This window comes from Miniopterus schreibersii, assembly GCF_964146895.1.
Source record: "Miniopterus schreibersii genome assembly, chromosome: 18".
Classification (NCBI taxonomy): Eukaryota; Metazoa; Chordata; class Mammalia; order Chiroptera; family Miniopteridae; genus Miniopterus; species Miniopterus schreibersii.
Genome location: NC_138121.1, coordinates 15,720,897 through 15,747,924, shown reverse-complemented (window position 1 = coordinate 15,747,924; position 27,028 = coordinate 15,720,897). Strand labels below are relative to the sequence as shown.

The 27,028-nt window shown below is 37.7% G+C and overlaps 1 protein-coding gene across 1 annotated transcript; it reads right to left on the bottom strand.

Moving 5' to 3' along the window:
* CYB5B (cytochrome b5 type B) lies at window positions 1–26,819 on the bottom strand. The gene is made up of 5 exons (XM_081120135.1): window positions 26,549–26,819; window positions 15,326–15,454; window positions 14,792–14,821; window positions 6,670–6,698; window positions 1–3,647 (listed from the first exon to the last, which is right to left on the bottom strand). Exons 1-5 carry the CDS (start codon window positions 26,708–26,710, stop codon window positions 3,554–3,556), a joined length of 444 nt encoding a protein of 147 aa, XP_080976261.1. The 5' UTR covers window positions 26,711–26,819; the 3' UTR covers window positions 1–3,553.
* Window positions 26,820–27,028: the final 209 nt, after the last annotated feature.

Genomic DNA, 27,028 nt, shown 5'->3' with positions numbered 1-27,028 from the left:
AAAAGGCAAACAGTGTCTTTATTGTGTTTAGTTCTAACAAACATTCACTGTGTGCACATTCCAGCAGAAAGAGACAAAGATCTTTGTTCAAAATATGTTGAAATAAAATAGGTAAACAAACTCCATTATTAAATACACAAAAGGAATGTTAATATTACTTGTTCACAGTTGAGGGTGAAGTAGAAAGAAGTCAAATGATCGTAATAATATTTTGTCAAAATAGCAAGTGTAGAATATAGATGCAGGCGAGTGCAGTTCCTAAAACTCAGGAGTGAGAGGCTAGATGTAGGGTAGGTAACTTACATACCGCTCTGCTTCTGGAACCTCCCTCTGAGATCACCCCAAATTCCAACCTGGGCTTTCAGCGCACAACAACCCAATGTGACCAAGCTCCCCATTACTTTTGTGATATTTGGAAACCGAATGAGATGGCTTAAAAAGAATCAATTTCTTGTTGAGACAAGACATGTCTGAACCTATTTCTCCTGGGGAAGGAAGTAATAAACATTAACATTCTGCATTTTAATCTCCTAAAACGGAATTTAACCAGATAGCTATCGCTTGAGATTTTAGGCATGAGATACCACGGGTAATGATATACCTGGCCTGTAAAAAGCAGTTTTCATTGCTCCACATTAGAACTAAATGGCTATAAACCCAGCAACGCTCTCATTTCCCAACATATGCATTTATGACAACTGCTCAGAGAATTTTATAGACTCAAATGAGGAGTTCTAATGGATTTTTGTGTTTCTGCTTAAGCAGTCACAGAAGAACTAAACACAGTATGTCTTGTCTTTACAAATGTTGAAGTTATGTGGAAAACAAAATTCTTAAGAGAGAGGGGGCCAGGAAATTTTGGAAACCTGGCACATCTCTCTTTCGGAGGCACAAATGTTCCCTCACCTGCTCTTTGCGACGCCCAGCCCTTATGTGTACAGCGTGGTGCGCAGCAGCAGCTAATCGCCACTCGGGAATTAACCAGCAAACACCCCAGGCCAGTTCCAGGGGGCCCGGGCAGCCAACAGGGGCAGGCCCCACGTGTTCCAGAGGGGTTTTCAAGACCTACCAGTGTTGAGACTGTTTTGGGAATTCGAGTCTACCTCTTAAAACAAAAGCCCTTTTTGATGGATTTGGCTAACGTACTGTATTACTTTATTGTTTAGAAAAACCTCTGCAAACTCCCACACAAGTTCTACCTTTCACCTGGCTGTTTATGTAGGCAGCAGAATAACAGTAAATGAACCCAAAAGTGGTTTTTTATAATGTAAAGTGACATCACATTAGCAGATCAAAAGAAGCCCTGGGTATTGGATGAATTTCATAGATGGCAGAGACAAAGTCTGAAAATCTTTTCCTCTGGCTCTCAGTCCAGATATAAACAGGAAAAGACAACCAATATGAAATAGAAAAACATACCTTTTGCATTAATGTTTACCCTAAAAATATCAAAAACACCAATTTTACTTAAGGCTATCATTCTTCAATGTTTTTCATGAGCCAGATGTTTTTCATTCAATTTTGGAGACTGCCAAGACATTTTTGATCGATCCAAATTATCTTCCGGCTTAGTTTTAGCTTGAATGTTCCCTTTCCAGCTCCTCAATACTCCTTTGTTCTCTACTTCTACCCCAATGTGGTCCCATGTAATCATGCAACTTATAGCAATTATATGCCAATTCTTATTCAAGGAAACCCTTCCTTGCCTTCAAATAAAGGAGCATCCATAGTCACACCACTTTTGCTACATAATAACCAAAGATTATTTTTTTCAAGGAATTGTCTTAAAGTGGCATCTTATAATACATACAAAATTTTCTCTAATGATAGAAGTTTGACTATAGCATATCCCTGATACATAAAAGTCCACCAGAAATCCCAAAACATTACTCCATAGTGTCATATGCAAGTGTGCAGAAATGGGTAATATTATTTTGATGAATTCTGAATTTAGTCAACTGCTAAATCACAGGATACAAGACCTGGGTTGAACTTTTTCTTAAATAGTTTTCATGGGCAGAAACTGGTTTGCTGGGCAGTTTCCGGTCTCGCCAAGTCCCTGGCAAGCAGGAAGCAGGAGGAGGTACTAAGCAGCGCCCACGACCCTTCTTGAACCATGCTGCTCCCTGCTGCCTGTGACAATGGCTCAGAAGCAGACGGGTGATCCTCAAAAGATGGGGAGAAAAATCCCCACAAACAGTGGTTGGCAGAAAACAGCCAGAGTGCTGTCTCCTCAGGTGCTTTCACATGGGGGGAAAAAAAAGTAAAGGCAAATATGCCAAAGAAATTCCTGAACCAAGAAGAAACAGTAACATAATTCTAAATAATAACCGACTCTTCAATGAAACACTCATCCGAGAAAACACACACACACACACACACACACACACACACACAACTACCAGTTTTTAAATTCTCAATGGAAAAATAACAAAACCACAAATTAAAGCCATGGAGGTAAAATACAGATGAAATGGAAAATATTTTTTTGTCACCATCTCCCCCCTTCCAAATGCCACTCGACTATGGAATTTGCTTAATTGGGCAAACAGAAGATCAAATACTGCACCTTTGATCAATTTGGAGTCTCTTACGTTCATTAAAACAGAGAATAAAAATTTTGCTACTCAATAAACAAAAAAGCAGCAAAAATCCCTGGTAAAGCTCTACAGACATAATTACAAATTTTTATTTTACCAATAAAGATGGTTAAGGGAAAGGAAAAATAAGAAAGCGGGCAGCTAGAAACCGGTGCCAAACCAAAGGAAAGGATGAAGTCTTTGGCGCTTTTTCTAAACTCCCATCCTATAGCAGTGTTTCTCAGTATTTTCCAGAAGAACTCGCCCTATCACTCCAGTTCATCTCTCCCTTTCCGTTTCTCTCCCCCCAGAAACGAAAGGGAAGCACAGTTGCGTCCAGCACACGGTGGCCGCGGGGGGCTGGAGCCGCCTGCTGCCTGCCGCCTGCCGCGCCGGCCCCGAGGGAGGGGATCCGCGGCTCTTCCCGGCTTTAGCGAACAGAAACAAGGAACAAGATCACCTGGCAGGTGTGTTTTTAGTTACAGGCGTACAACTTAGTTCATGAATTAAACCCCTTATGACAAACAATAAAATTAAGTCAGAATTTAAAAATAATAATGTTTACTTAAAAGAAAAACGGGAAAAGGAAAGCTTCAAACCCAGAGTGTGCTGCTGTGTTAAGGATGTCTACTGTGCAAGGTACTGGAAAGCATCTGACCAAAGGAGGTGTCACTAGGGCACATGGATTGCAGTTATTAACAGAAAAGTTTGTAACATAAAGGTGCTCATGAAAACCAGTGAAGACAGGAAACCTCGGCAAGGACACCGAACAATGAGCGGGTGCTTTGGGAGTAAGGCTCTGAGAGAGGGACACGGCCCCCAGGTCTGAGGTGGGTGCGCAGCCAACCAACTAGGCTCCAAGGGAGAAGGAAACGACGGGAAGGGTCTGAGAACAGGGCACCGCTGCGGCCTCCAACCAGTCTCTAGTTTTCACTCCCAAGTGGGCGTGCTTTCCAGACGTCAGCAAGGCCTCCTCAGGAGGATCTGCTTTCCGACGAGTAGTAGTAACGGTACAGGAAACCTAAGAGAATAGCGCCTATGATGGGGAAAATCCAGTATGTCCAGCAGCTGGAAGTTGGGGGAAAAACAGTAACATCATGAACATTTTATACCAAACGTTCGCTATCTTTCAACATTCACATTTTAATATTTTTATGAGCAAAGAGTTCTGATCTACTTTGGAAATTTTAACTGCTTTTATCACACAACAGTTGGAGTAGAACATATATCTGGATTGGAATGACAATATTAAATAATAATATTAAAAACAATGTACAGTATGTTACCGAAAAAATATACACATATATGTATATATGCATACATACATGCATATATATGTATACATGTATACACACACACAGCTTCATGTGTGCTTTTACAGAGTCATATAACGGTTCTTTCTCGGTTATGAAATTATGGACCGTTTAAATTTTTCTTCTTTGTGTTTTACACATTTAATATTTTTAACATTTTAAACAATTAACATTTTGAAACAGAAAAAAAAGCCACCATTTTATATATATATAATTATAAATTTAGAGGCATTAACATCTAATACAACTATTGGCAATAACTGCCTCACATGTATTTTTAAAATTTAATCCTCACAACAACCCTATAAAATAGGTTCTACTGTTATTCTCATTTTCTGCTTAGGAAATATAAGCTTTGCACCTGAAATCACAAAGCAAAGTTAGTGAGTCTGACTCTAAACTCACCCGCTTAATCTCTAGTTAAGTTTGGACACTAATAAGCACAGACGGACACACACACACACACACAACATATTAACTGTTCTAATAAAGTTAGAGAAATGGCTTTAAAATCCTGTAAGAGATTTTTCTTATATATTCAGAAAAGTCACCATTCTCCTTAAAACAATTCTCCTTCTCTAATAGAGCTTACTAGCACTACTAGTTTGAAGGTGTAATTCATGATCCAAATGACCCGGCTGGCCCTCTACTTAAGACATGTGCAATTTTGGTATTAAAAGGTTTTGAAGCCAATAAACCCAGCTTAGGTTCAATAACAAAAATGACTCTCTGCCTAAACATGTTTAGCACTTGTACATTTAAGTATGGCAAAAGCTGCTCTGGACAAGTTTAGCATATTTAGCCAGGAAGCTTTGTTTAAAAATAAAAAGCAAGTTGGCATGTACAACAACAGTATGACACGGGGGAGCTTTGAAGTAATGTCCCCATAAGAGTCATGAATTCGGGTGTCTTGGAGAGGAACCGCAAGAGGCAGAAGAGCTAAAGAGCAGGATCCTTGACAAAGTAATGAAAAGGAATCCTTCAGCACAAAAGACCGAAGATAGTTGACCACCAATCCTCACATAATCCTTGGCAATACTTAACTGCCGCTGAGACTAGAACCAGAGAAAATGCATTTATATCGCACCAAAGGAGACTTAGGTTCAACAAGAACTTCCTGGCCACCACACCGAACTCTCTTCTTAGCGATTCATTCAGGTTATTGCATGTAGTTGTGATTCATTTATTTTTATTGCTTTGTAGCATTCCACTGTGTGACTATACCACAATGAATTCATTCATTTTATTAATGAATGGTTATTTGGGTTATTTCCCTATTTTAAGATCTTGAATAACGATGTTATGAACATTCCTGTACGTGTGTCCTGGTATACCTGTGCATAACATTTCTCTTGAATACATGCCTAGAAATAGAATTGCTGGGTCAAAAGATGTTCATATTATGCCCCGGCCAGTTTGGCTCAGTGGTTAGAGCGTCGGCCTGCAGACCGAAGGGTTGGAGGTTTGAGTTCTGGTCAAGGGCATGTACCTCGGTTGCAGGTTCGAGGTAACCAATTGTCTCTCTCACGCCCCCTCCCTCCCTTCCACTCTCTCTAAAATCAATGGAAAAATAACCTTGGGTGAGGATTAAAAAACCCAATCAAACAAAAAGATATTCATACTGTCGAGTTTAACAGATGATGCTAAACTATTTTCCAAAGTGATAGTCCCCTAAGAGGGCCTAAGGATCTTGGCGATCTACTTCCTAAACAACTCCTCTAATTTCAAATCTAAAGATTTGAAATTTTTGCCCATCTGGTAAGTATGAAATATACCTAATGATTTTAGTTAGCACCTCTCCGATGACAAATGAAATTAAACCTTTCTTTCATACTTATAGTTGTGTTTTCCTCTTCAGTAAGGTGCTTAAACCTTTTCCTCATATTCTACTAAGTTATTTTTTAATTGATTTATAGGAATTCTTTAAGTATTCTGCATAATAATTCTTACTCAGTTTTATCTGTAGCATAAGTCTATTGCAAGTTTATGGCTTGTATTTTTGAATTCTTTATTAAGCATAAGCCCTTAACGTTAAGGAAGCTGAATTTACTGTTTCCTTCAGGTTAGCACTTTTCTAATACTCTATCACCTCAAATAAAAAAGACATGACCCTTTTATGGGAGAAGAAGACACATTCTCTCTCTCTCTCTTTGAAATGCTTTAAGTGGGACCTCAGAAAGACAAAACAGATAGCTCTAGGTAATCTCTATAAAAGTTTTTTACAAGCCAAGGATTCCACAATCATCTCAAGTAGAACCACTTAAGGAATGGTAAATTTATACCTCTCAGAGCTTTATTATTGCTATTACTGCAAAGTAAGTACACTTTTGAGAAAACCAAAATTCCTGAATATAATTTCAATACATAATTTTTTTATTCTGTAAATGTAGTAACAGTACCTACCTTATAGAGTGATTGTGAGGATTAAATGACATTAAGTTTTAAGTGGATGTTGCACAGCTGAGCTGAGCTGCAGAGACTGGGCTTGACTCAATAGTAGTTACTTGTCCACGCATACCAGCCTTTTACTGAGTGTGATTCCAACCTGATTTAAAAATTACTACAGGCATGAACTTTTGAGATTACTCAAAATGATTAAAACTGTAAAAATTAATTTTGCTAATGCTAAGAAACTTCTGAATTTGCAATAATTTTGGCCAAAAAGGAATTTGCTGTCACACTGTACTCTGAGGTTACGTCATACATGTAGATTTCTGGAAGAACCTCTTGCCAGACGTTACGTTGAGCATAATGAAGCGCATTAAGGGGATACTAACCTTTTGCATGTGTTATTTTTCGAAGGGTCCTGAAGAAGATGCATATTCAAATATGACAAACAAAGAGAATGAAGATTAACACAGAGTACATAAATCTTCTTGAATACCTGTATAAACACTGTAGCTAATAACAGAACTTTATCAATCATGCAATTTGATATCTACAAATCTATATGCGTTGGGAGTACCAGGAATTCTATTTCTGATAATATACTGGTATTCCCTAGTGAACAACCATTAATGAAAGCATAAAGAAATGACCTAAACATTTTTTAGACATTAAAAAATGCTACTGATACAAACTGTATTGAAATGGAACAACTTGTAGTCACAATAATATGACTGGTTCAGTAGGGCTTGCCACTGGCAGTAGCTAAGATCACATATTCTGAAAACATATTTTAAAAATAAAGTCTAGTCTTATAATATATACATTAGCTGTGAAATGCTCTAGAGCATGGAGATGATTGTTTTACGGCTTACAGAAATGAACTGGCTTACTCTCTGAAATCATACTAATTATGATTAGAAGCCTCAGGGATTATTTCACAATGAAAAGGGGAAAAATGGAGTTACAGGGGAAAAAGTACCAAAATAACCTTAAAAACGAAATTTTGGCAATAAAAAGAAATCATGCTACAGCATGGATGAACTTTGAAAACATTATGTTAAATGAAAGAAGCCAGATACAAAAGACCACATCTTATATAAGTCCATTTGTATGAAATGTTCAAAATAAACAAATTTAGAAGCAGAAAGCAGATTGCTGGTTTCCTAGGGCTCAGGGGAAGAAGAGCTGGAGGAAAATTGAAAATGACTGCTAATGGTTTAGAGTTTCTTTTTGGAATGATGAAAATGTTCCAAAATAGACTGTGATTATGGTCGCACAGCTCTGTGGATATACTAAAAATCCTTAACAACAAAATTTTGGTATAAATAGGTAAACTGGATGGGATCTGAATTCTATCTTAATAAAGCTGTTACTAAATTTTTAAAATTCAATTTAAGTAAATATCAAATGAAGTTACTGATTCTATCAATAAACTGTGTAGTACAAAAGACCTGCTAACTTACTGCCAGAGGGCAATAACCCACTAGTGTAGGCTACTGCTGCCCAAAATATCATCTTTGCCAATATGTAGAAATACTCCAGGGTGTGAACACAGAACATTAACTGTTTAACAACCATTACAGTAACCTCCCAGAATTTTCAAAAACCCTACATACTGGCCTAGATACTTTAGAGCAGACTGTGAAATGAGTTTCAATCTCATATATCCAAAACACTGTCATGCAAATGAATACATGCCCCAAACCTGAAAGAAATTAGTCTATAGGCAAGTAAAACTTCTAATAAAAATTTTTAGATAAACCATATTAACATACTACTACACTTCATTGAGACCTTGATGATTACTCCTATCTGGGTCATATCTACTAGAATAGCACGAATTGGGCTAATTAAAACATGTCGCAGGTCAATCTTTAAGAAATACAATAGATGTTTTACAGATTTGGAAGGTGGTGGCAGTGATGATGATGTGCATCAAGTTAATTTATAATGTTGCCTTTTAAAATATTAACAATCGTAGCCAAGAAGTAATTGAATTCCATCAAGAAAATGTCCATGGTTTTTTATGCTTTATCCACATATATACCAATGATTTAAAAAAAACAAAAGATACAGAATTAGTACTGATTTTCAATGGGATGATTTGAAAGATTTACATGACAGCACTGTGGAGTGATGTATGTATTATGATGTTGAATCTGCATCATTAAAGGCCATACATATAGTTCATATAAATGGATTCTCTAGATTTCGAAGCTTTTATAACCTGGATGTGTGCTAACTAGAGTGAGTCTTAGACAACGTAGTGAACTGAGAGAAGAAAGAGGAGAGACAAGAGAGAACCAAACCATAGGATGCTGAAATTGTAATAGTTTCTAATAAGCAATAAAAAATTAAAATGTATGTTTTTAAACTAAATTCTTCAACCCCTGTTTTAAGAGCAATACATCCCTGGAGTCAAAAAGACCGACTTCCTAATGCCGGAGGAAAGAGGAGAGAAAGAAGCATACCTTCTCTTTAAGATACTGACAGCCAAGGAAATGCCAAGCTACAGTGACTCCACTTTTAATCAACTATAATGAAAGAGTTATTTAAGACACTGCTCTTAGTAGCCAAGTACCTCAGCCAACTTTGGAAAGAAGCCAAATAAGTTATTTTTAAATTTACAAAATTAAAAAGAAAAAGGTTCTATTAACACAAAACCTTCCCTCATCTCCGCCCTTCTGTACTCTCTCTCGTTTCCCAATTCTCATTTCCATTCCAAAGCTCTGTGCTGGATCTAACGGATGTTTAAGTGAAATTCCTACAGTTTATGACTGATTTTAACTTATCCCTTTGGGTGTTCAGGCATACTGGCTGGTTATGTTCTTGCACACATTTTAATTTACATGCAAGATTTTTGGTCGAGAGAACAGTGACTGCTCTCGATTTCTGGCATGGAAAGTAGTAATTGCGGTACTATATGATTTTAGTTACAAGAGAGCAGATCAAATCTAGAATTCTAGCAAAAGCCTTACCAGGTAATTAATATGCATGCTTCTTTATTCTCCAAGGAGTCTGGAATACACTTCCAAACAACCACAAGTCTACTCTGATTTTAGTTCAAAATGAACAGAAATTAACTGTTTAACTATATTGGTTCCTAAAGTTCGAGATTCATTAGGGGCTTCATTTCCTCGTAAAATAAATATACACATTAATATACATATAAAATTCAAACCTGAACTTTGCAGAATAAAGGAAATTTCATAATATCTGAGTAACCTTTTTATAAAGCTGCTCGTAAGTAAAATTATGTCTCAGATCTTCAAGCTCAACACTAAATCAATTCCCTCACTTGTAAAATTGAAGGCTCAGACCAGATGAACCTGAATTCTAAAGTCACATTCAATTACCTCAACACTATTTTCTAACCCAAGGGCATTTTAGCAAAACCTACAAAAGCAGCTTTCTGAAGGTTAGAGAAGGAAACACCATTCCCCCATGTCTAGGAAGACTGAAGGAGCACTACATGTACATTTTTCTACCTTACATCAGGTTTATAAAGGCGTGTTCTAGCCCTGGCTGGTGTGGCTCAGTGGCTTGGACACTGTCCTGTGCACCAGAAGGCTGCCAGTTCAGTTCCCAGCCAGGGCACATGCCCGGGCTGCGGGCTCCATCCCCAGTAGGGGCGTGCAGGAGGCAGCCGATCAATGACTCTCTCATCAGTGATGTTTCTCTTTCTCTCTCTCTCTCTCTGCCCCCCTCCTTTCCTCCTTCCTCTCTAAAAAAAAAAATCAATTAAAAAAATATATATATATTTTAAAAAGGTGTGTTCTTCTAGACAGTCTTTCGAGAGGCACTGCGCCATTAAGTTCTGACTCTCTTTGAAAAGAATAAGGAAATGTCATAATTGACAAATATATGAGATGGGACTTGGGGGTCAGCAGGGGTGGTTTCACTATGGAACCCTGTTTATGAGAAACCCTGTTTACACACCTAAAAAATGGTGTACTCTGTCATCAGGACATAAACATAGGAAACAATGTGCCAGAATTATGATTATAATGCATTAAAATATACAGAAGGGGCATTATAAGTGTACCTTCAACCTAAATCATTTATATTTAGATTTCAAGGGTTTAAATAAAAGAGAAATACATTATAAGGTATATAAGTAACTTATGTTTTAATTCCTCACTTGGGTGTCTGCTCTTACAAGAGGGTTCTAAATATTTAAAATTAGAAGTGGATTTTAAGCCACAGGACACCTTCAGCAAATTTAATGAGTATTTGGGTGGTCTGGTAGTTTTTACAGCTTTTTATTTAGAACACATTTGTACCTATGTGGCCAGTACTTATGAAAAACAACTTGGAAAATTTTGGCTTCAAATACTACTAGAGAGGATTTTCCCCCCATAATACAATGGACTCTAGCATGAGCTATCACTGTATGAATTTTAGTATTAGGTTCATCTTATGACCTAAGAAGTTTAAGTACTGAAAGTACATGATTTCAACATTTTATAGTCCCAACGATGACACAGTCACGTGGTATGGATCTTGAGGACAACCTTCTCATGTCCTAACATTTCTTTCTGGATGAGAATACTGTTTAACAATTACTGTCTTGCAAAAAGCATATATCACTAGAGTCAACCCAGTCACAGGAAAAATATTTCCCTGTAGATAAGGGCAAAATTCAAGGATTAAAAACATCCTCTAAAATAAATTTCTACACAACTCTTTCAAGAAACCACTGTGATACAATATATAAGACATTACTGAAGAAAAAAAAATTAAAACACTCATAGGATGATTCCTACAGGGACCTAAGAAATAAAAAAATTGCTATAACATTGGCATGCTGATTTAAAATGGATGTTACCTTGTCTTCTGACACCTTGTTTTGCAAAACTATGTATCATTTCTAAATAGAATGTTACAGAAGACATTAATCCTTGAGAGAATCCTTGAGATCCTTCGGCAAAGAGTATTTTGTATTTCAGGAGTGATTTTGCCATTATATTCTATGATTTATTTTAAAAGATTATATTACAAAATACAAACATGAGACAAAAACAGGAAACAAAGTAACTTGAAAAAATTCCTTGGTAAATGGCAATCACTACTCATCTAAAGGGCATCTACCTCCTCATTCCAAATTTTAATAGATTAGGGTGTACGTATGATAGGAATATTAAAGAATTCTTCAAAGGAAATCTTCGGTATAATGCAACCAACTAACTATATTACATGAAAAACGTATCCTTCTCTCCTGTAAGAGAAGGTAAACTGAATGTTATGTATGGATAATATGTTATGTGTAATAGAAAACTGTATGTATAACAAAAGAAAGTAGCATGTGGGAGAAAAAAAGTATATGCCTTTAAATGCAATGTATGGATTGCTTCTAATATGTGAAATTTACTAGATTTCAAAAGTTAAACTTAAGTTAAAAATGAATTTAAAAAGTGTTTAAGCCTTTATGGAGACAACCTTATTTGTTTTTCAAAAACAGGTCAAATTCTGTTACAGCAAATGTCATCTCATTAAAACTTCTGTCTATGAAATACTAGATATATATTTAAAAGAATGAGGAAGATCTTCATGACCTGATATGGGACAATCATGAATATAACATTTTTAAGTAAAAAGAAGCAAAGTGCAGAATAGTATTATGAGATTTATTTTTTAAGGAATAGCTGCTCTGCCTATCTATCAAATAATCTATTTATCCACCCATCCATCTATCTATTTATATTTATGTATGCACAGAATCTCTTTGGAAAAGTAAACAAGAAAATGGTAGCTGGCTACCTCTGAGTAAGGGGAACTAGGAGACAGAACTGGGGATCGGAGGGATTCATTTTTTATACTACACTGTCTTCTTTTTTTTAACCATGTACATTACATACTACCCATTCAAAAAAACATAAATAAGGAATGGTCAAGTTATTGGGTCTAGTCATTGTAATGAGATTTGACTAGTGAAGAAGCTGAACTGTCACCTAGGTGATATCTGTTGGACAAATGAATGAGAGGGTGCCCACCTTTTTGGTCAGGATATGTGTGTATATTATCTCCTGAATCGACAGCAGTGATAAAACAGCTAATTGGGAAGTAAATGCATGCAGTACAGTAGGCAGGCAGGCAAACTGGCACAGAAAACACTAAGTCTGCTTCCAAGGCGAGTTTCCATAACCAAAAGCAGATCAAAAAAGTGTTAAGTCAAGTCTGAAGAAAAGGTCGATGGCTCTCAGCATGGGGACTAATCCAGCAAGGGAGACTGACAGAGACAAAGAGGTTTTTTAACTAGTTAGTTATCTTTGACTGAAGCAGGTAAGAAAAACATCACATACTCATAGAGGTTCAGAAACCCTTAACCAAAAGAAAGTATTAATAAAATTAACATTACATCCATTTCAAGGTGAGTATTTAAACTAGGACAGTAAAATTTTTAAAAGAGACCTATTTAAAATCTCTGTAAGAAACAAATCTGAGGGACCAAGAATTTCTTCCTGGGCCTGAAATCAGGTTAAACTACAGGTCTATGACAGCCTATGTAGGTGGTCTTGAAAATTTTCCAAAAGGCTTTGCTTGCCTGATCTGCCCGAGTACAGCAGTGTGACTGAAAACACTCAATTGCCAGACTCTCTACTTAATGGAGACTGTCCTCTGGATACAACATTCATGACAAAAACAGATACTTGAAAACACTGCCTTTAATCACTGTTTAATCCAGACAGGAGCCGAACTACATTTGGAGACTTCTAAATTATTACAGAATTTGGTCAGCTGAAAGAGTTTCTTTTTCTATATTTATTACAAGAAGTCCAAGGCTCAAGAGTTAATTTAACTGAGACATCTCTAATTAATTCTTTGGCCTATAGAAGGCAGACAGTGCTTTTTACGGAAGAGAATTAATTAAAGTTCCCTAAGTTTCCCAATGAAAGACCAACATATCATTCAGCAAAAAATCTGGTGCTTGGCTACCTAGATTACTTTAAGTGCAAATTCCCAAGTCCTATCTCCAAAGATGATGAATCAGTAGTAATGGAAGCCAAGAAGTACACATTTCAGAAAACATGCCAAAGGATTCCAATAGAGGTGGCACAAGCAGAATTTGAAAATCACCACTCTCCATTCCTATTAACTACATACTGTACTACCAAGGAAGGAAAACAGCAACAAGAAGCAATTTGTAGACTTTTAGACATTATAATTCCAAAAATATTTTTTCCATTATTTTTAAAAATTTATTTATTGGAGGGAAGGGGGAGAGAGAGAGAAACATCGATTTGTTGTTCCACTTATTTATGCATTCATTGGTTGATTCTTATATGTGCCCTGACCAGGGATGGAACCTGCAATCTTGGCGTATTGGGATGATGCTTTAACCAACTGAGCATCTCTTGTACAAATGGGACTACCCCTCGAACCAAATGTTGACCTCGAAGGGCAATGTTTTCCAGACATTTCAATAAACAAGATCAAGCTTAGTTCAAATTTTCTCTCTCTCTCTTTTTTTAATCTTACCCAGATATGTTTTTATTGATGAGAGAGAGAGAGAGAGAGACATTTATCAGTTGCCTCCCAAACGTGCCCTGACTAGAGATTGAACCTGCAACCTTTTTGGTTTACAGGATAACACTCCAACAAAGCCACCAGCCAGGGTCAAATTTTCTCTTAATTACACAAGTGAGGATTCAAGAATGAATAGTACATGTGCTAGGAGGGGAGGACAGACAAACCAATAGTGCTCACAAAGCATTTAAAGAACCATGTCATCTCCTTCATAAACAATGTAGCAGTTAAGAGGAGCAGAGTATAGCAAGACAGTAGAGTTAATTTACCCACTCTGGGCTGCAGGGTAACCGACGGCAGACACTGTCAAGCAATCTCGGGTTGAAAGAATTCTTGTGTCTAGGCCAGCTTTAGCTGCTGTGTCAAATGTGTTCAATAATTCCAGCTCAGTGAGGGGAGGGAAGCAAGAAGCTAGGAGGAAAAGGGGAAGGGGCATCACTTCCTTGGTGTTCTAGGCAGTTACTGAACTGTGGTGCCTTTAAATCAGAGGGTAGCGTAGGAGCTGATGGACAGAAATCAAGGAAAATTGTGAGGGAATTGGGAGATGAACCACCCAGCTTGTGGGAAGCAAAAAAAGCTTCCATATTTTCTTCTAAGATTTGTAAGAGAAAAATCAACTTTCCAATTCTTTGTCCAATACAGGAGCAATTATCATCACCTGTACTATTTAGTGTAGGAATAATAAATATTTTTCTACAACTGAACCCATAAACTAATTTCTTTCAAAACCATATAGGGCATGGCTTTAGAATTTCAATTTTTTTTAAAAAAGTAAATAGAAACATGAACAAATGTTTCCTACTGTTCAAGACTCAGCTATTCTTTTTTCCTGAGATGGCACTGAGTCCAAATTCCTGAAAAACAGGATTTTTGCTCGAGGGATAAATAAACACTTCTCTTGTTAAGATAATTTCTTAAAATTCTATATGAGTAAATAGAAATATAAACACTTGAAACACACAAGAAAAACAGATGACTTCTTACCTTGCTACCACTTTCAGGTTTAAGGTCATTCTGTGAAAAGAAGAAAACACGTAATATTTTAAGACATATCCAAATGAACACTCACTATGTGCTTGTTTCTAACCTTGGAACATGAGACTACATTCTGACAGAAGTGAATTCCCTGACAGACATCAGGGTCTGCAGAAGGGTACTGCTCCCCACCTCTACGCCATACCCGACTCTGGGCACATCAAGGTCTCTTGTTAGAATGGTACGGTTTAAAAAGTCCTTTAGAAAGGAATCTGCAAGAGCAACCAAACCACTATTTTAAGCAGAGATGTTAACTGCATTACAAAAATGAACCCATTAAACAAAAACATCCAAAATCAGTTTCCTTAACTTTTCAGAGATACATGTGTTGCTTTACAAATGAGATGCTATATCGTAGCAAAGTAAGGCAGGTGATTTTGGAGAAAATTTAGCCGGATGGCTAGGCCAAATGAATTTCCACTGTTCTGTGACTGCTAGGGCACTTTCCTCTCCATAAACACTCCTAGCCCAGTTGTTTCTTACCGGATGCACATCACCAATATAGTATTGCTTTAGCATTTCTCTGGCATCAGAGGAGTGGCCTACATCTTCGAAGCTTTCACTTGCATCTGCCCCAGCCTGTTCCAGCAGAACCTCTTCTCCGCCAGGATGCTACAAGGGAAAGGTATTTACTGAATAAAAGGCTCTCTGAAAAGCGAACCAATAAAAGTTACTTTCCCTCCCCCTCTCTTTTCTCTTCTCTCCCTTTAATGGGAGTAATGAAACCAATAGGCATTGTATGCCACCTGATAAGACGCAATGGGAAGAACACAACATAACTTCGTGATATTCTGGCCAAAAATGCACAATGTGGGTATAATTGTGAGGAAACCTAGAACAATTACCAATTGATAGTCTACAAAACCATGGACCTTTGATCTCCAAAAATATCAAGGTCATGAAAACTAAGGGAAGACTGAAGAACTGCTCCAGGCTGAAGGAGCTACAGAGAGACAAAACTGGGAACAGCGTGTGCTCCTGGGCCGATTCCTTTGCCAGCATTATTGAGATGGCCACAGAAACCCAAACAGAGCTCTGGGCAAAGAATAGATGAAGTCCTTTATTCTATTCTTGCAACTTTTCTATAAGTTTGAAATGGTTTCAAAACAAACAAATAAATAAGTAGTGCCAAAATTACTACCTCTATACCTAGAAAGTAGATTCTATCTATAACTTACAAGCTATATCACCCAGGACAAATTAAGAAATCTTTGTTTCCTTATTTATAAAATGGAGATAATGAGTACCGATCTTAACTACTGTATTGAAGGAGATAAGGATATGAAATACTTTGTACTCAAGAAGAGAGAGGTACAGTTTGTATAATATACTATCATCTGTGATTTTAGAAAACAGATACGCATATGTGTGCATATGCACAGGATCTCCCTGGAAACAGTGATGACAACATGGCAGCTCGGAGACAGGATGGGAGAAAGACTTCAAACTACATATCCTTTTGAAATTGTTTTACCTAGTAAAGTATTACCTACTCAGAAAATAATTTTTAAAAATATGTTTTCATTGATTTTTTTTAGAGAGAGGAAGGGGGAGAGAGAGAGAAACATCAATCAGCTGCTTCCTGCTCGCTCCCTACCGGGAATCAAGCCCATGACCTGGGTATGTGCCCTGACTGGTAATCAAACTGGTGACCTTTTGGTGCATGGGACAACATGCAACTTACTGAGCCACACTGGCCAGGACCAGAAAATAAATCATTTTTTAAAAGTGACATTTGGCACAGTCCTTGATCTAAAGTAAACAATAAACATTTACTTACACCTAGCAAATTTAGAATTTACATTATTTGACATATCTAAATTTGATTTTTGAACTATCAAGTAATGCTTTTAAGTAGTTTCTTTTTATAATAACCTTTTAAGCAGGACTAATATGATCATCCCTCTCTTAAAAATGAATTCAACTGAAGCATAAATGTAAGTGTAACCTCCCAGTCATACCACTTGCCTATGAGCTCCCTAAGGATAATTACTTCTACTTTGTCTCCTAAAAGGTCTCCAGCCAGTGGGTGGGTCTCCCATCCCAGTATTTAAGCATGCTGTTCTAAAGCAAGAGTAAGATAGTCACCACTCATCTGCTATTACATCTGAAACCTCTCAGCTCTATTAAGCCATTAGTTTTGAAATGTCCCAATTTGCTCTATGTACCTAAACTATGAAAGATACGTTTCTTTATGACATATCACAACTATTATGTTGCTTTTCAGAGTAAAAGGATAACAAAAAGTCTTAATAACTTGAAATATTTCAGGGAATGGTTAAATTTATGACTTCCTACACAGCTCTTTCTATGACAAAATATTTCAACGATCTCTCACCACTCATAAATAAATACTACAACAGAAATAACTACAATTAACATTTTTAGTGTGTAATATTCCAGTTTTTCCTATATATCCAATCATTTCAAACATTAGTCCATAAATTTTATTTGTAGTTACTATTTTACGTAATAGGCAGTGATAAATAAAAGGTTTTTGTGTTTTTACAAAAGTGAATGCATATAGTATATACTGTTCTCAGCCTACTGGGGTGAGGGGTCATAGTAGTAAAAAAAACCCTTATACTTAGTAGCTCCAAAATGTGGTTCTGATACAGATGGTTCAGAACATGCAAAGAAGATTTCAAGGAATCCTTGGTTTCTGTTTCAGAATTCTATAACCTTTAGATACTCTTGTTTAAAATGAAATGGCATCCCACCTGGAGTCAGTGCGCTATGCCTGAGGCCCAGGCCTGTCCTGGGCCAAGATAATACCCAGGCTAAGGGGTAGGAGGCGGCCCTGAGAAGAATACGGGGGGGGGGGGGGGGGGGGGCAGCTCACCAGGGAGGAGAAGCCCTGGGGCCCTGGCTTAGCTAGCTCTCAGTGAAGATGGTGGGCATGAGCTGCTGCTCTACGCCAACATCAGGTGGCCCTGTCCATCTTTATGGTAATGATCCACCACTATGCGTTCATCCTGCTGCAGAACAACAAGAAGCTTAACCAGAAGCAGGGATCGGACAGTTAAGTCCTAATTCGAAGCACAATCAGGTAAAATGGAAATTATATTCCCAGCCAGTCCTTGACATGAAAATTACTTTAACAACCCAGAGGATAGATTTAAAAAAAAAAATCCTATGAGTGATCCCACTATGCTCACTGACATAATGAAAGGGAATTAACAGATGTCCTCCCCATGAGTCTTATATTGTTAAATGAATCAACATTCTCAGGCTTTGTCACAACCAAAGTTGTATTTCCACTGACCCTGTTTTAAGCCTATGCTATAGCAAGGAATCAAATGACTCACATTAACTGCATCCTGGTACTTATGCTATCTATTTGGGCTTCAAAGCATTTACTGTCTCTGATTCTGGGCCAATATAATGCCAATGACCAATCAAAAATTATGCAGGAGCAATGGCTGGAGCAGCCCTGGCCATGCCTGCAGACACCAACAAAGCTTTCAGACAAAGTGGGAAATTTTGGAGCTAATGGATCACCAGTGGGCACTAAATGATGTCAATGAGGAGCTCATAGCCAAAGACCTCCATTTTGAAAGCATGTTCAAAAAGGAATTACAGATCTCTATCTTTTTTTGAAGACCAAGCAGGGATTAGCTCTACTGGAAACTTGGAGTAGCCCTTAATCTTGTAACTTTTGCTTGAAGTGAAACCTCATAATAAAAAAGAGAATGCATGAGCTGACAGGCATGCAGCAAGGATCCTTCCTGTCTAAGCTGGGCTCCCCTTTGTGTTTGAAACTAACATATTATGTGCTGGGTGGCATAAGAGAAAGGGTTATTTTTTAAATGCTTTAAACTTTCTTTCTGGTGACTGTAGAAACGAAAGGCAGACAAAGAGGAAAACTCAAGCTAATATATAAAAACTTAGCAAAAATTCAGTCTTTGGAAGAAATACTGTCAATTATAATTATCATGTGTAATCAGCCTGAGTTCTAACCACAGTAAACTCTTATTTTCTTGAGATACAAACCCCCTGTAAAATTTATGTAGCTGGTATTTTATAACTTACAAAAGTAATAATTTTATAACTCTACAAAAGTAATAATTTTCATTAATGAAAATTTAGAAACAATGGACGAGCAAAACAAATCTCCCTGTATTGTTCATTTTGAGTCTATAGAATGACATAAAGAACAAATGTGTCAAAACTTTATTCAAATAAACTATTTTTCAGAGTGGCTACTCAGAGGCCTGGGACAGACTTTGCAAACCTTCCATATCTCTTAATACTGTCCAGGGGAAATCAGTGACCTTGAGACACTGCTGGATTCTCCAGGACTTTCAGGATGACCAAAGATGGGTTAAACAATGAGAGGTCCTTGATCTGAAATTCAGACTATATCTAATCCACTGGGGGGGAAAAAAATCAATGGTTCTGTACTGTATATGGCCACTCAACTGAACTAAAGACCCAGTTATTCTGGATAAGAGAGTTTATGTATCATTATAAGAAGGGAGAAAGGGCAATTCGTGGTAAATGCATAAATAAGGGTTGCTCATGAATAATTCTGTCTGGATTAAATGTTCCAGGGAAGCGGCAGGGTGTCATTTCTACAGCAAGAGGTAGGTGTAATTTGCATGTTGAGAACTATAATAAAAAACAAATAACTCTAAACTCTACAAATTAAACCATCCTGTTTTCTCTGTAAAAGAAAAATCAAATGTAAAAAGTAAAGCTGGAAATCAGAATAAGATTTGTCAATTATAAAAATAAAATAAAAAGATTATATCAATGCTAATATCACGGTTGTGATACTGTACTAACTTTGCAAAATGTTACCACTGGGGGAAAATGGATAAAAGGTACAAGGGATCTCGCTATTATTTCTTAGAACTGCATGTGAATCTATAATTACCTCAATACATTTTAAATTTTAAAAAATCAAATGGAATTTATAAGTATATAACCAAGAAAAATGTATATAGATACATGTACTTATACACACGCACGCACACAAATGCTCACAGCAGCATTATCATTATGACCCTAAACTTGAAATAGCCCAATGTCTACAGCAGAGTATGAAGACATTGAGGGCAGTGAGGAAATACTGTTTAACGGGAACAGAGTTTCAGTTTGGGGTGATGAAAAGTCCTGGAGATGGATGGTGCTGATGGTTGCACAACAATGTGATTGTACTTAATGCCGCTAAAATGTACACAAAAATGGTTAAAATAGTGAAATTTATGTTATGTATATTTTACCACAAAAAAACTTGGAACAAATATCATGCTAAGTGAAGAAAGCCAAACACAAAAGGACAAATATTGTATGATTCCACTTACATGTGGTTCCTAGAATAGGCAAATTCATAAAGAGGCAAAATAGAAGTCACCAGGGGACTTGGGGAGAACAATAAAGGGGGAGTTGTTCCTTAGTAGTTTCAGAGTTTTTGGTTTGGGATGATGAAGTTTCAAAACTAGATAGTGGTGCTAGTTATACAACATTGTGAATGTAATTAATGCCACTGAAATTCTACAGTTAATAATTAAAATGGTAAATTTTACATTACAAATATAAAAAAAGAATAAAGCTATGTTTACCTACCTATAATTAAAATAAGTCAAAAATTTGCTTTTGTCTGAATCACAGCAAAACAAAACAAGTAAGGCCGAAGGAATTTGGGGGTTATCCTCAGTAACCTAGATTGGCTGCCTACACTATTCAAATCTACTGAACAATCATAAATTCCTCATTTTTATTAAATAAACCTAATATAAGGCAGTGCATATTTCCCATTTTTTATTAATATAATTCATTATGAATTTGCAAAAAAAGATGATTTGACCTTTGTGTTTTAAGACTAATGGACCTTGCCTCAGCTTATATAATGCAAGCAATTATACAATATTACAAATTAAAATTTTTCCAAATTAACTATACTGCAACCAAGATCATAAACTGTCAGAAAAGATGAAACAATGACTGTGATCAATTCATTTCTATCTCAGTCAAGCAATAATCAAGTGAAATATTTTACAGAACAAAGGAAATCTTGTAATATATCCCCTTTTGAAGGATTTTAGTTAGTTCAACTGTCCAAAGAACATGTGGAACGGAGCTGGGGAAGCATTCTGGCATTTTTCTTTTCATTTACTTTACTAACTATTATTGAAAAGAGGGAAAATTTACATTTTAACATAGAAAAGAAAGGGGACAGGTTACTAACAGAAAACACTACTTCATTACTAATTCTGCAGAAAGAACAGGGGGCAGATGGGCAGGAAAGAGAAGGTGAAGAATGACAAACGGTTACAGAATAAAAACCTTGCTGCGGGAAAAATCACACAAATTCTCTGTGGGTGGAAATGCCATACTGATGTAATAAAAATGTAACAACAGGGAACCTAAAGACCACCTGACTTGGAAAACGTAACCTAGAAACATTAAGCAGGATTGCGGAAGCTGCGAAATTAGGCCAGGCGATGAGAAGGCCTGTCAGCCAGGTTCGCAGACGCCGCATCGAAATAAGCAATGGAGGCTGACGCTCTTTGAAGAGGGAAAACCCCTTCCTACAAAGTCTGACAGGGCAGAGAACGATGATAAGCCTGGGTGGGGAACTAGAAGAAATGGGGCAGTTCATAGGTATTTGCCTTTGGATTAGAAAGAGCCAGGGGTGTCACCTATACAAAGTCACCACTGCCCAGGGTCTGAAGTTCAGGTCTGCAGGTCCAAACATAACTTGACACCCTTATCCCCACCAGATCAGGTCCCCCTGCCATAGGTTTTCATAATTCCTTACACACCTTCATGGTATTTATTTATCACAATTACAATTATTTATTTAATGGCTTTCTTCCCTCACTAGACTATAAGCTCTTAAGAACAGGGACCACCGTTCTCTTACCAATGGCTGTGTTCCAGAACGCAGCACAGCACCTGAAACAGCGAGACCTAGGGAGCACTCTGCCCAGCTTCCCTCACACCTGCCCTCTCTCCGTCCCTGGCACGTGCTCACCCATGCTCACATACAAAAGAAATCAATTTATTTATTTATTTATAAGGAAAAATCAATTTGTTGAGCAGGGCCTCTCACCTGGAAAGTGCTGGAGGTTAAAGTTCACATCTTATTCCCAGCCTTCCTTAGGACTGGCCGCTTGAGACTGCTCAAAAGAAGATAGCACTCTTTCCATAGGTGTGTTAACTCCACAAGATAGGTAAAATTGCACTTTCTTTGGACCAATCTTGGAGAAATCCGGTAAGAAGTGTTATTAGTCAAACTCTGAAGCTTTCAGGAGTTATTCTAGGCTTGCACCAAAAGGAGCCTGCATTCTCAGTCTTACTGAAGGCAAGCCCACGCTCTACCTTCATCCGCCCTGCAAGTCCAAGGCAGCTAATTCATCTTTAAATCTTCTCAGCATCTGCTACTTAGTAAGCACTCAAAAGATGTTGCAGGAAAATACATTTTATCAATAATTAAAATAACCACTAACATTTACTGAGCTCTTTATACCAGGTACCATAAGTCGTTATATGCATTATCTAAATTAACTGTCCCAACAACAATCCTGTGGAGTAGGTACTATTACCTCCATTTTACAGAGCTTATTTGCCCAAGGTTACATAACTATTAAGTGGTAAAGTAGGAAACTGAACCGGACATAAATCCCAAAGCCAGCACCCAGCCTTTAGAATTCTATTTCATATACACAATTCCCCAAAATTCTCTTCAAAAGACACTGTTAAGAAAATGAAAAGGCAAAATACAAACTGGGAGAATATATTCGCAATAAATATATATACAAAAAGGACTCGCATCTAGAATATATAAAGAACACTTCCAAGTCAATAATAAGAAAATAAATGACCCAATTAAAAAATTGGGCAAGACTGAACAGACACCTTACAAAAAGGCATACAAATGGTGAATCAGCTCTTAAAGATACTTAGTATCATTAGTCATCAGTGAAATGCAAGTTAAAACAATAACTATATGAGAGTACACACCCACCAGAATCACTAGAATGGCTAAAAGTAAAATGACAAATACGGTGTGTGGATGATGTGGAGAAACTGGAAAACTCATGTATTGCTGGTGGGAATGTAAAATGATGTAGCCATTTTGGGGAGAGATCTGGCAATTGCTTAAAAAGTTAAAAAAAAAAATATGACCCAACAATCTCACTCCTAGATATTTACCCAAGAGGAATGAAAACATATGTCCACACAAAGATCTGTACATGAAAGTTCATAGCAGCTTTATTCATAATAGCCAAAAAAATGGAAATAAGCCAAAGGTTAATCAAAAGGTTAATAAACAAATTTTAGAATATCGTACAATGAAATAAAAAGCAATAAGTAGGAACAAACTGCTGATACACAGAAAAAATATAGGTGAATCTCACAGATCTATTAAGCAAAAGACGCTAGATACAAAAGAGTGCAGTTTTCTAGCATTCGAAATCAAATCAATGGTTGTATGAGGGCAAAGGTTGTAGAGATATTCTATGTATTGATTGTGACGGTGATTACACAGGTGAGGTTTTTGTCAAAATTAAGTGAACTCTACATATAAAATCTATACATTTTATTTTATGTACACTGGCTCTCAACAGAGTTCACTTGAGGGGGGGGGGACCAAGCTCGCAAAATACTACTAACAATGCAAATGTTTATCAATAGAAGACCACTTAAATAAACAATGATCCATACAACAAATTCTCTGAAGAATAAGAAGTGTTCCAGGTACCGAAGTGGAAAGATTCCTGATATGTACGGTTAAGGGAACAAGCAAGGCACAGAGCAGTGTGTACAGCACACGACCTTCTAGAAAAAAAAAAAAAGTGGGAGGGACTGTGTTCACTTTTGCTTACATATGCAAAACAAAACCCTGGAAGGAAACACAAACAACAGTAGTTAACTTTAGGCAGATGGGAAGGCTTTCCACTGTATACCTGTATGACTTATTCAAAAATAAAAAATTAGCCTGAGTTCCAGAAAAAAGATACCCATTCTAATTTCCCTACATCACACTCCCAATCCTTCCAAATCATATTTAAAATGTGAAAGAACTTGGCTGTAAACAGGCCTAATTCCTTAAGTCTTTCCCATCTCATGTAATAGAAACCCTATGCTCCCAGACCTGCAAGCCAAAATCTTTGGTGTCATCCTTGACTCGTTTCTCTCACTCCTTAAATCCAATGCATCAAATCCTACTGGCTCTATCATCACAACACATCCAAAATCTGACACTTCTCACCACCCTGGACCAAGCCACCATCTCTTTGCCAGCCTCCTTACTAAACTGGGCTCCTCAATTCCACCCTTGCCCTCCTTCAATCTCAACAGTGCAGAGTGATACTATTAAACCATTAAGTCACATCATGTCACTCCATGTCATTCCTCTGCTCCACTGTTGTTTTCCTTCTCAAAATGAGTCAAAATCCTTTCTAAAAAATGCACAGTTTCTTTTAGAACTTGACATGCTACCCCCTGGTCGCAATGACTTCATCTACTACTATACAGCTACTATGACCTTGCACACTGTTTCTCAAACACACCACGCATGTTCTTACCTCAAGGCCTTTGAACTTGCTCCCTCTGCCAGGAATGCTCTTCCTGCAGACACCCACATGGCTGGCTCCCTTAACTTCTGCTGGCCTTTACTCAAGTCATCTTAATAAAGCCATCTCCAGCCAGGATGCCTAAAATTTCAACCCATCTTTCTCATACCCTCACCCCAATACACACCCATAGTCCTCTTCTATGCTTTACTTTTCTTCTTAGCACTTACCACTATCTAACATAGCATGTATTTTAGTTATTTACTCTGTCTACTTCCTACAGATTGTAATCTCCATAAGGGCATGTGTTTAATTACCCACTGTTGTATCTTCAGCACCTAGAACAGTACCTAGCACATAGCACACACTTGAACCAGCAAGTGAATGAACAGGCTTGGAATGAACAAGAAAACAGGAGCAGAGACTACAGAACAGGTAAGTAAAATGGCTAACTTGCAGGTTAATATCTGCAGCTCAAGTTTCAAGGGAAGATTTGGCAGACCTGTGATGTCTCTGGCTCCATCAGCATGTAGTAAACCAGGTTAGCAACCATTACTCAAGATTGAATTTATGTCCCTTACATGCACTGAGCGTTCCTGAGAAACTTGGGGAAAAATAAATCCATAAATGAAAAACATTATTACCTACCCATTATGAACTACGCTTTAACGTGCTGCAATCTACAACTGAAAATTATAAGGCATACACAAAAGGACATAGCTAAGGCTAGAATTCTGAAATACCATGTAGACAAGTTTAAATCTGAAGAAATCCATGTAGACAAGATATATTTAAACCAGACTCTGCCACCAATCACCTGTACAACCAAAATCTCTCTGAACCCGTTTCTTGTATCCCTGTTAAAAAAAGGATCACTACTATCCAAGGCACTCTCAAATAGTTATTTTGAGGTTGAAATAATGGGAAAGTACTTTTAAAAGCACAAAATGCCATACACCATACAAATTCAAAAAGTTACTAAACTTTATGATGTTAACTTATTGGCCACTAGAAAGATTTATTAAAAACAATGTCCTTTTGGGGAAATTTTATGTTTTAAAAGGTTTTATAGATTTATGAATCAGGATGTAGAGATTTTCCCCCAGATTAACAGAAAATATATTTTACTTGTATATTTGCTTCAGAGAAAGAATAGGAAGAAATTTTTTTCTCAATTACAGTAAGGTTACATTATGCAAAACTTTCCAAGGAAATAACCCAAAGGTTATTAATTTATTACTCAAAATGGTAGAAACCCATATGTAATATATAATAAATATTTATATGTATAAACACATCAAAGCCTCAGGATTGGGGATGGGGAAATAACTATTGCAAGTGAGCAAGAGGGAACTTTCTAGAGTGGTGGAAATGCTAGTAATTGAGGTTTTGATTACATGGGTGAACATACTGTCAAAACTCATCAAACTGTACATTTTAAGTGGGCACACTTCACTGAATGCAAATTACATCTCAATAAAGTTAGTTTAAACAAATTAAACGTCTCTTCTGTTCCCTTAAATTGAAAGAAAAAAAAGTCACTCAGTTGTATCCTGGTCTCAAAGAGAACTTGTGTAATATCTAATAAAACACCTGGCAGGATGACAGAACCTGAGTCGATAGCCAAAAAAAAAGGTCAACTCATGACCCTCTGGCCTCAAGATAAACTCAAATTAGAAAAAAATAAACGCAGATAATGGAATGGATGAATCTCAGCTTATAAAGAAAATGAAAAACAAAAATGGTATTAGTTCAGAAGGCAGTGTGGAAAGAATAGAGGTTTGGAGCCCTTCAAAACTAGGTTTGAACGGCCCTAGGCTGTTAAGTGTGTGACCCTGAGTCCTCAGACTCTCTGAGACTCAGTTGTCCTTTCTGTAAAATGGGGATCATTTTGGCCAAGTGTAGCCTAGCACACAGCAAGTGCTCGATACAGGATAAGTAATACCCAGGATATTATTCAAGGCACTAGAATTTAGCGCTGGCTGGAAATGCATGCACATATAATCCCCACCCACCCGCCCCCAGTTTCCCTCTCCGAGGGTTGCGGCCCCTTTTGTACGCTTTATCGCCCTCAACCTGAAGTCATTCCCCCCCCTACACACACCCCTAGCAGCCTTTCCGGGCCGGACCACCCCTCATCCCAGCAGCTGCAAGAGGCCGCCCATCGCCCGGGCCCCACCTCGTTAACGAAGCGGGTGATATCGTAGACTCGCCCGTGGATCACCAGCCATATCTCCTTCAAGGTGCTGCGCTTCGCTACCTCCTCCAAACGGTAATAGGTGACGGGGGTCTCCACCTCTTGCCCCTTCCTATCGCTGCTGCTTGCTCCCACACTCGCCATTAGGCCTGAGAGGTCTGCTACACCGCTACCCGGTTTCCACCGCTAATTTCCGTGAGCTAGACTCTTGCTTAGCCCTCCCCGGCTTCCGTAACCGAGACCCATAAGGCCTTCGGAGGGCTCCTGGCAACAGCCAATCACGCTTCCGAATAGTCTCTGGTTAGTTTTCTTTTTCCCAATGAAACGAGGGATTCAGTTTAAAGTCCCGCCCACCCCTCACCTGTTCCTCCGGACGTAGGCCTCGTTCGAGAGCCACCTAACCAATCAGAATCGTCCATCCCCTCCAATCTCGCCAATCGATACTGTGATTTTGGAAAAGCG

Coding starts and splice junctions, on each gene's coding strand:
- CYB5B (XM_081120135.1), bottom strand. CDS start 26,710: ATGGCGAGTGTGGGAGCAAGCAGCAGCGATAGGAAGGGGCAAGAGGTG. Junction 14,822..15,325: donor ATATTGGTGATGTGCATCCG/GTAAGAAACAAC, acceptor TTCTTTTCACAG/AATGACCTTAAACCTGAAAG. Junction 6,699..14,791: donor AACCTGAAAGTGGTAGCAAG/GTAAGAAGTCAT, acceptor CATCTTCTTCAG/GACCCTTCGAAAAATAACAC.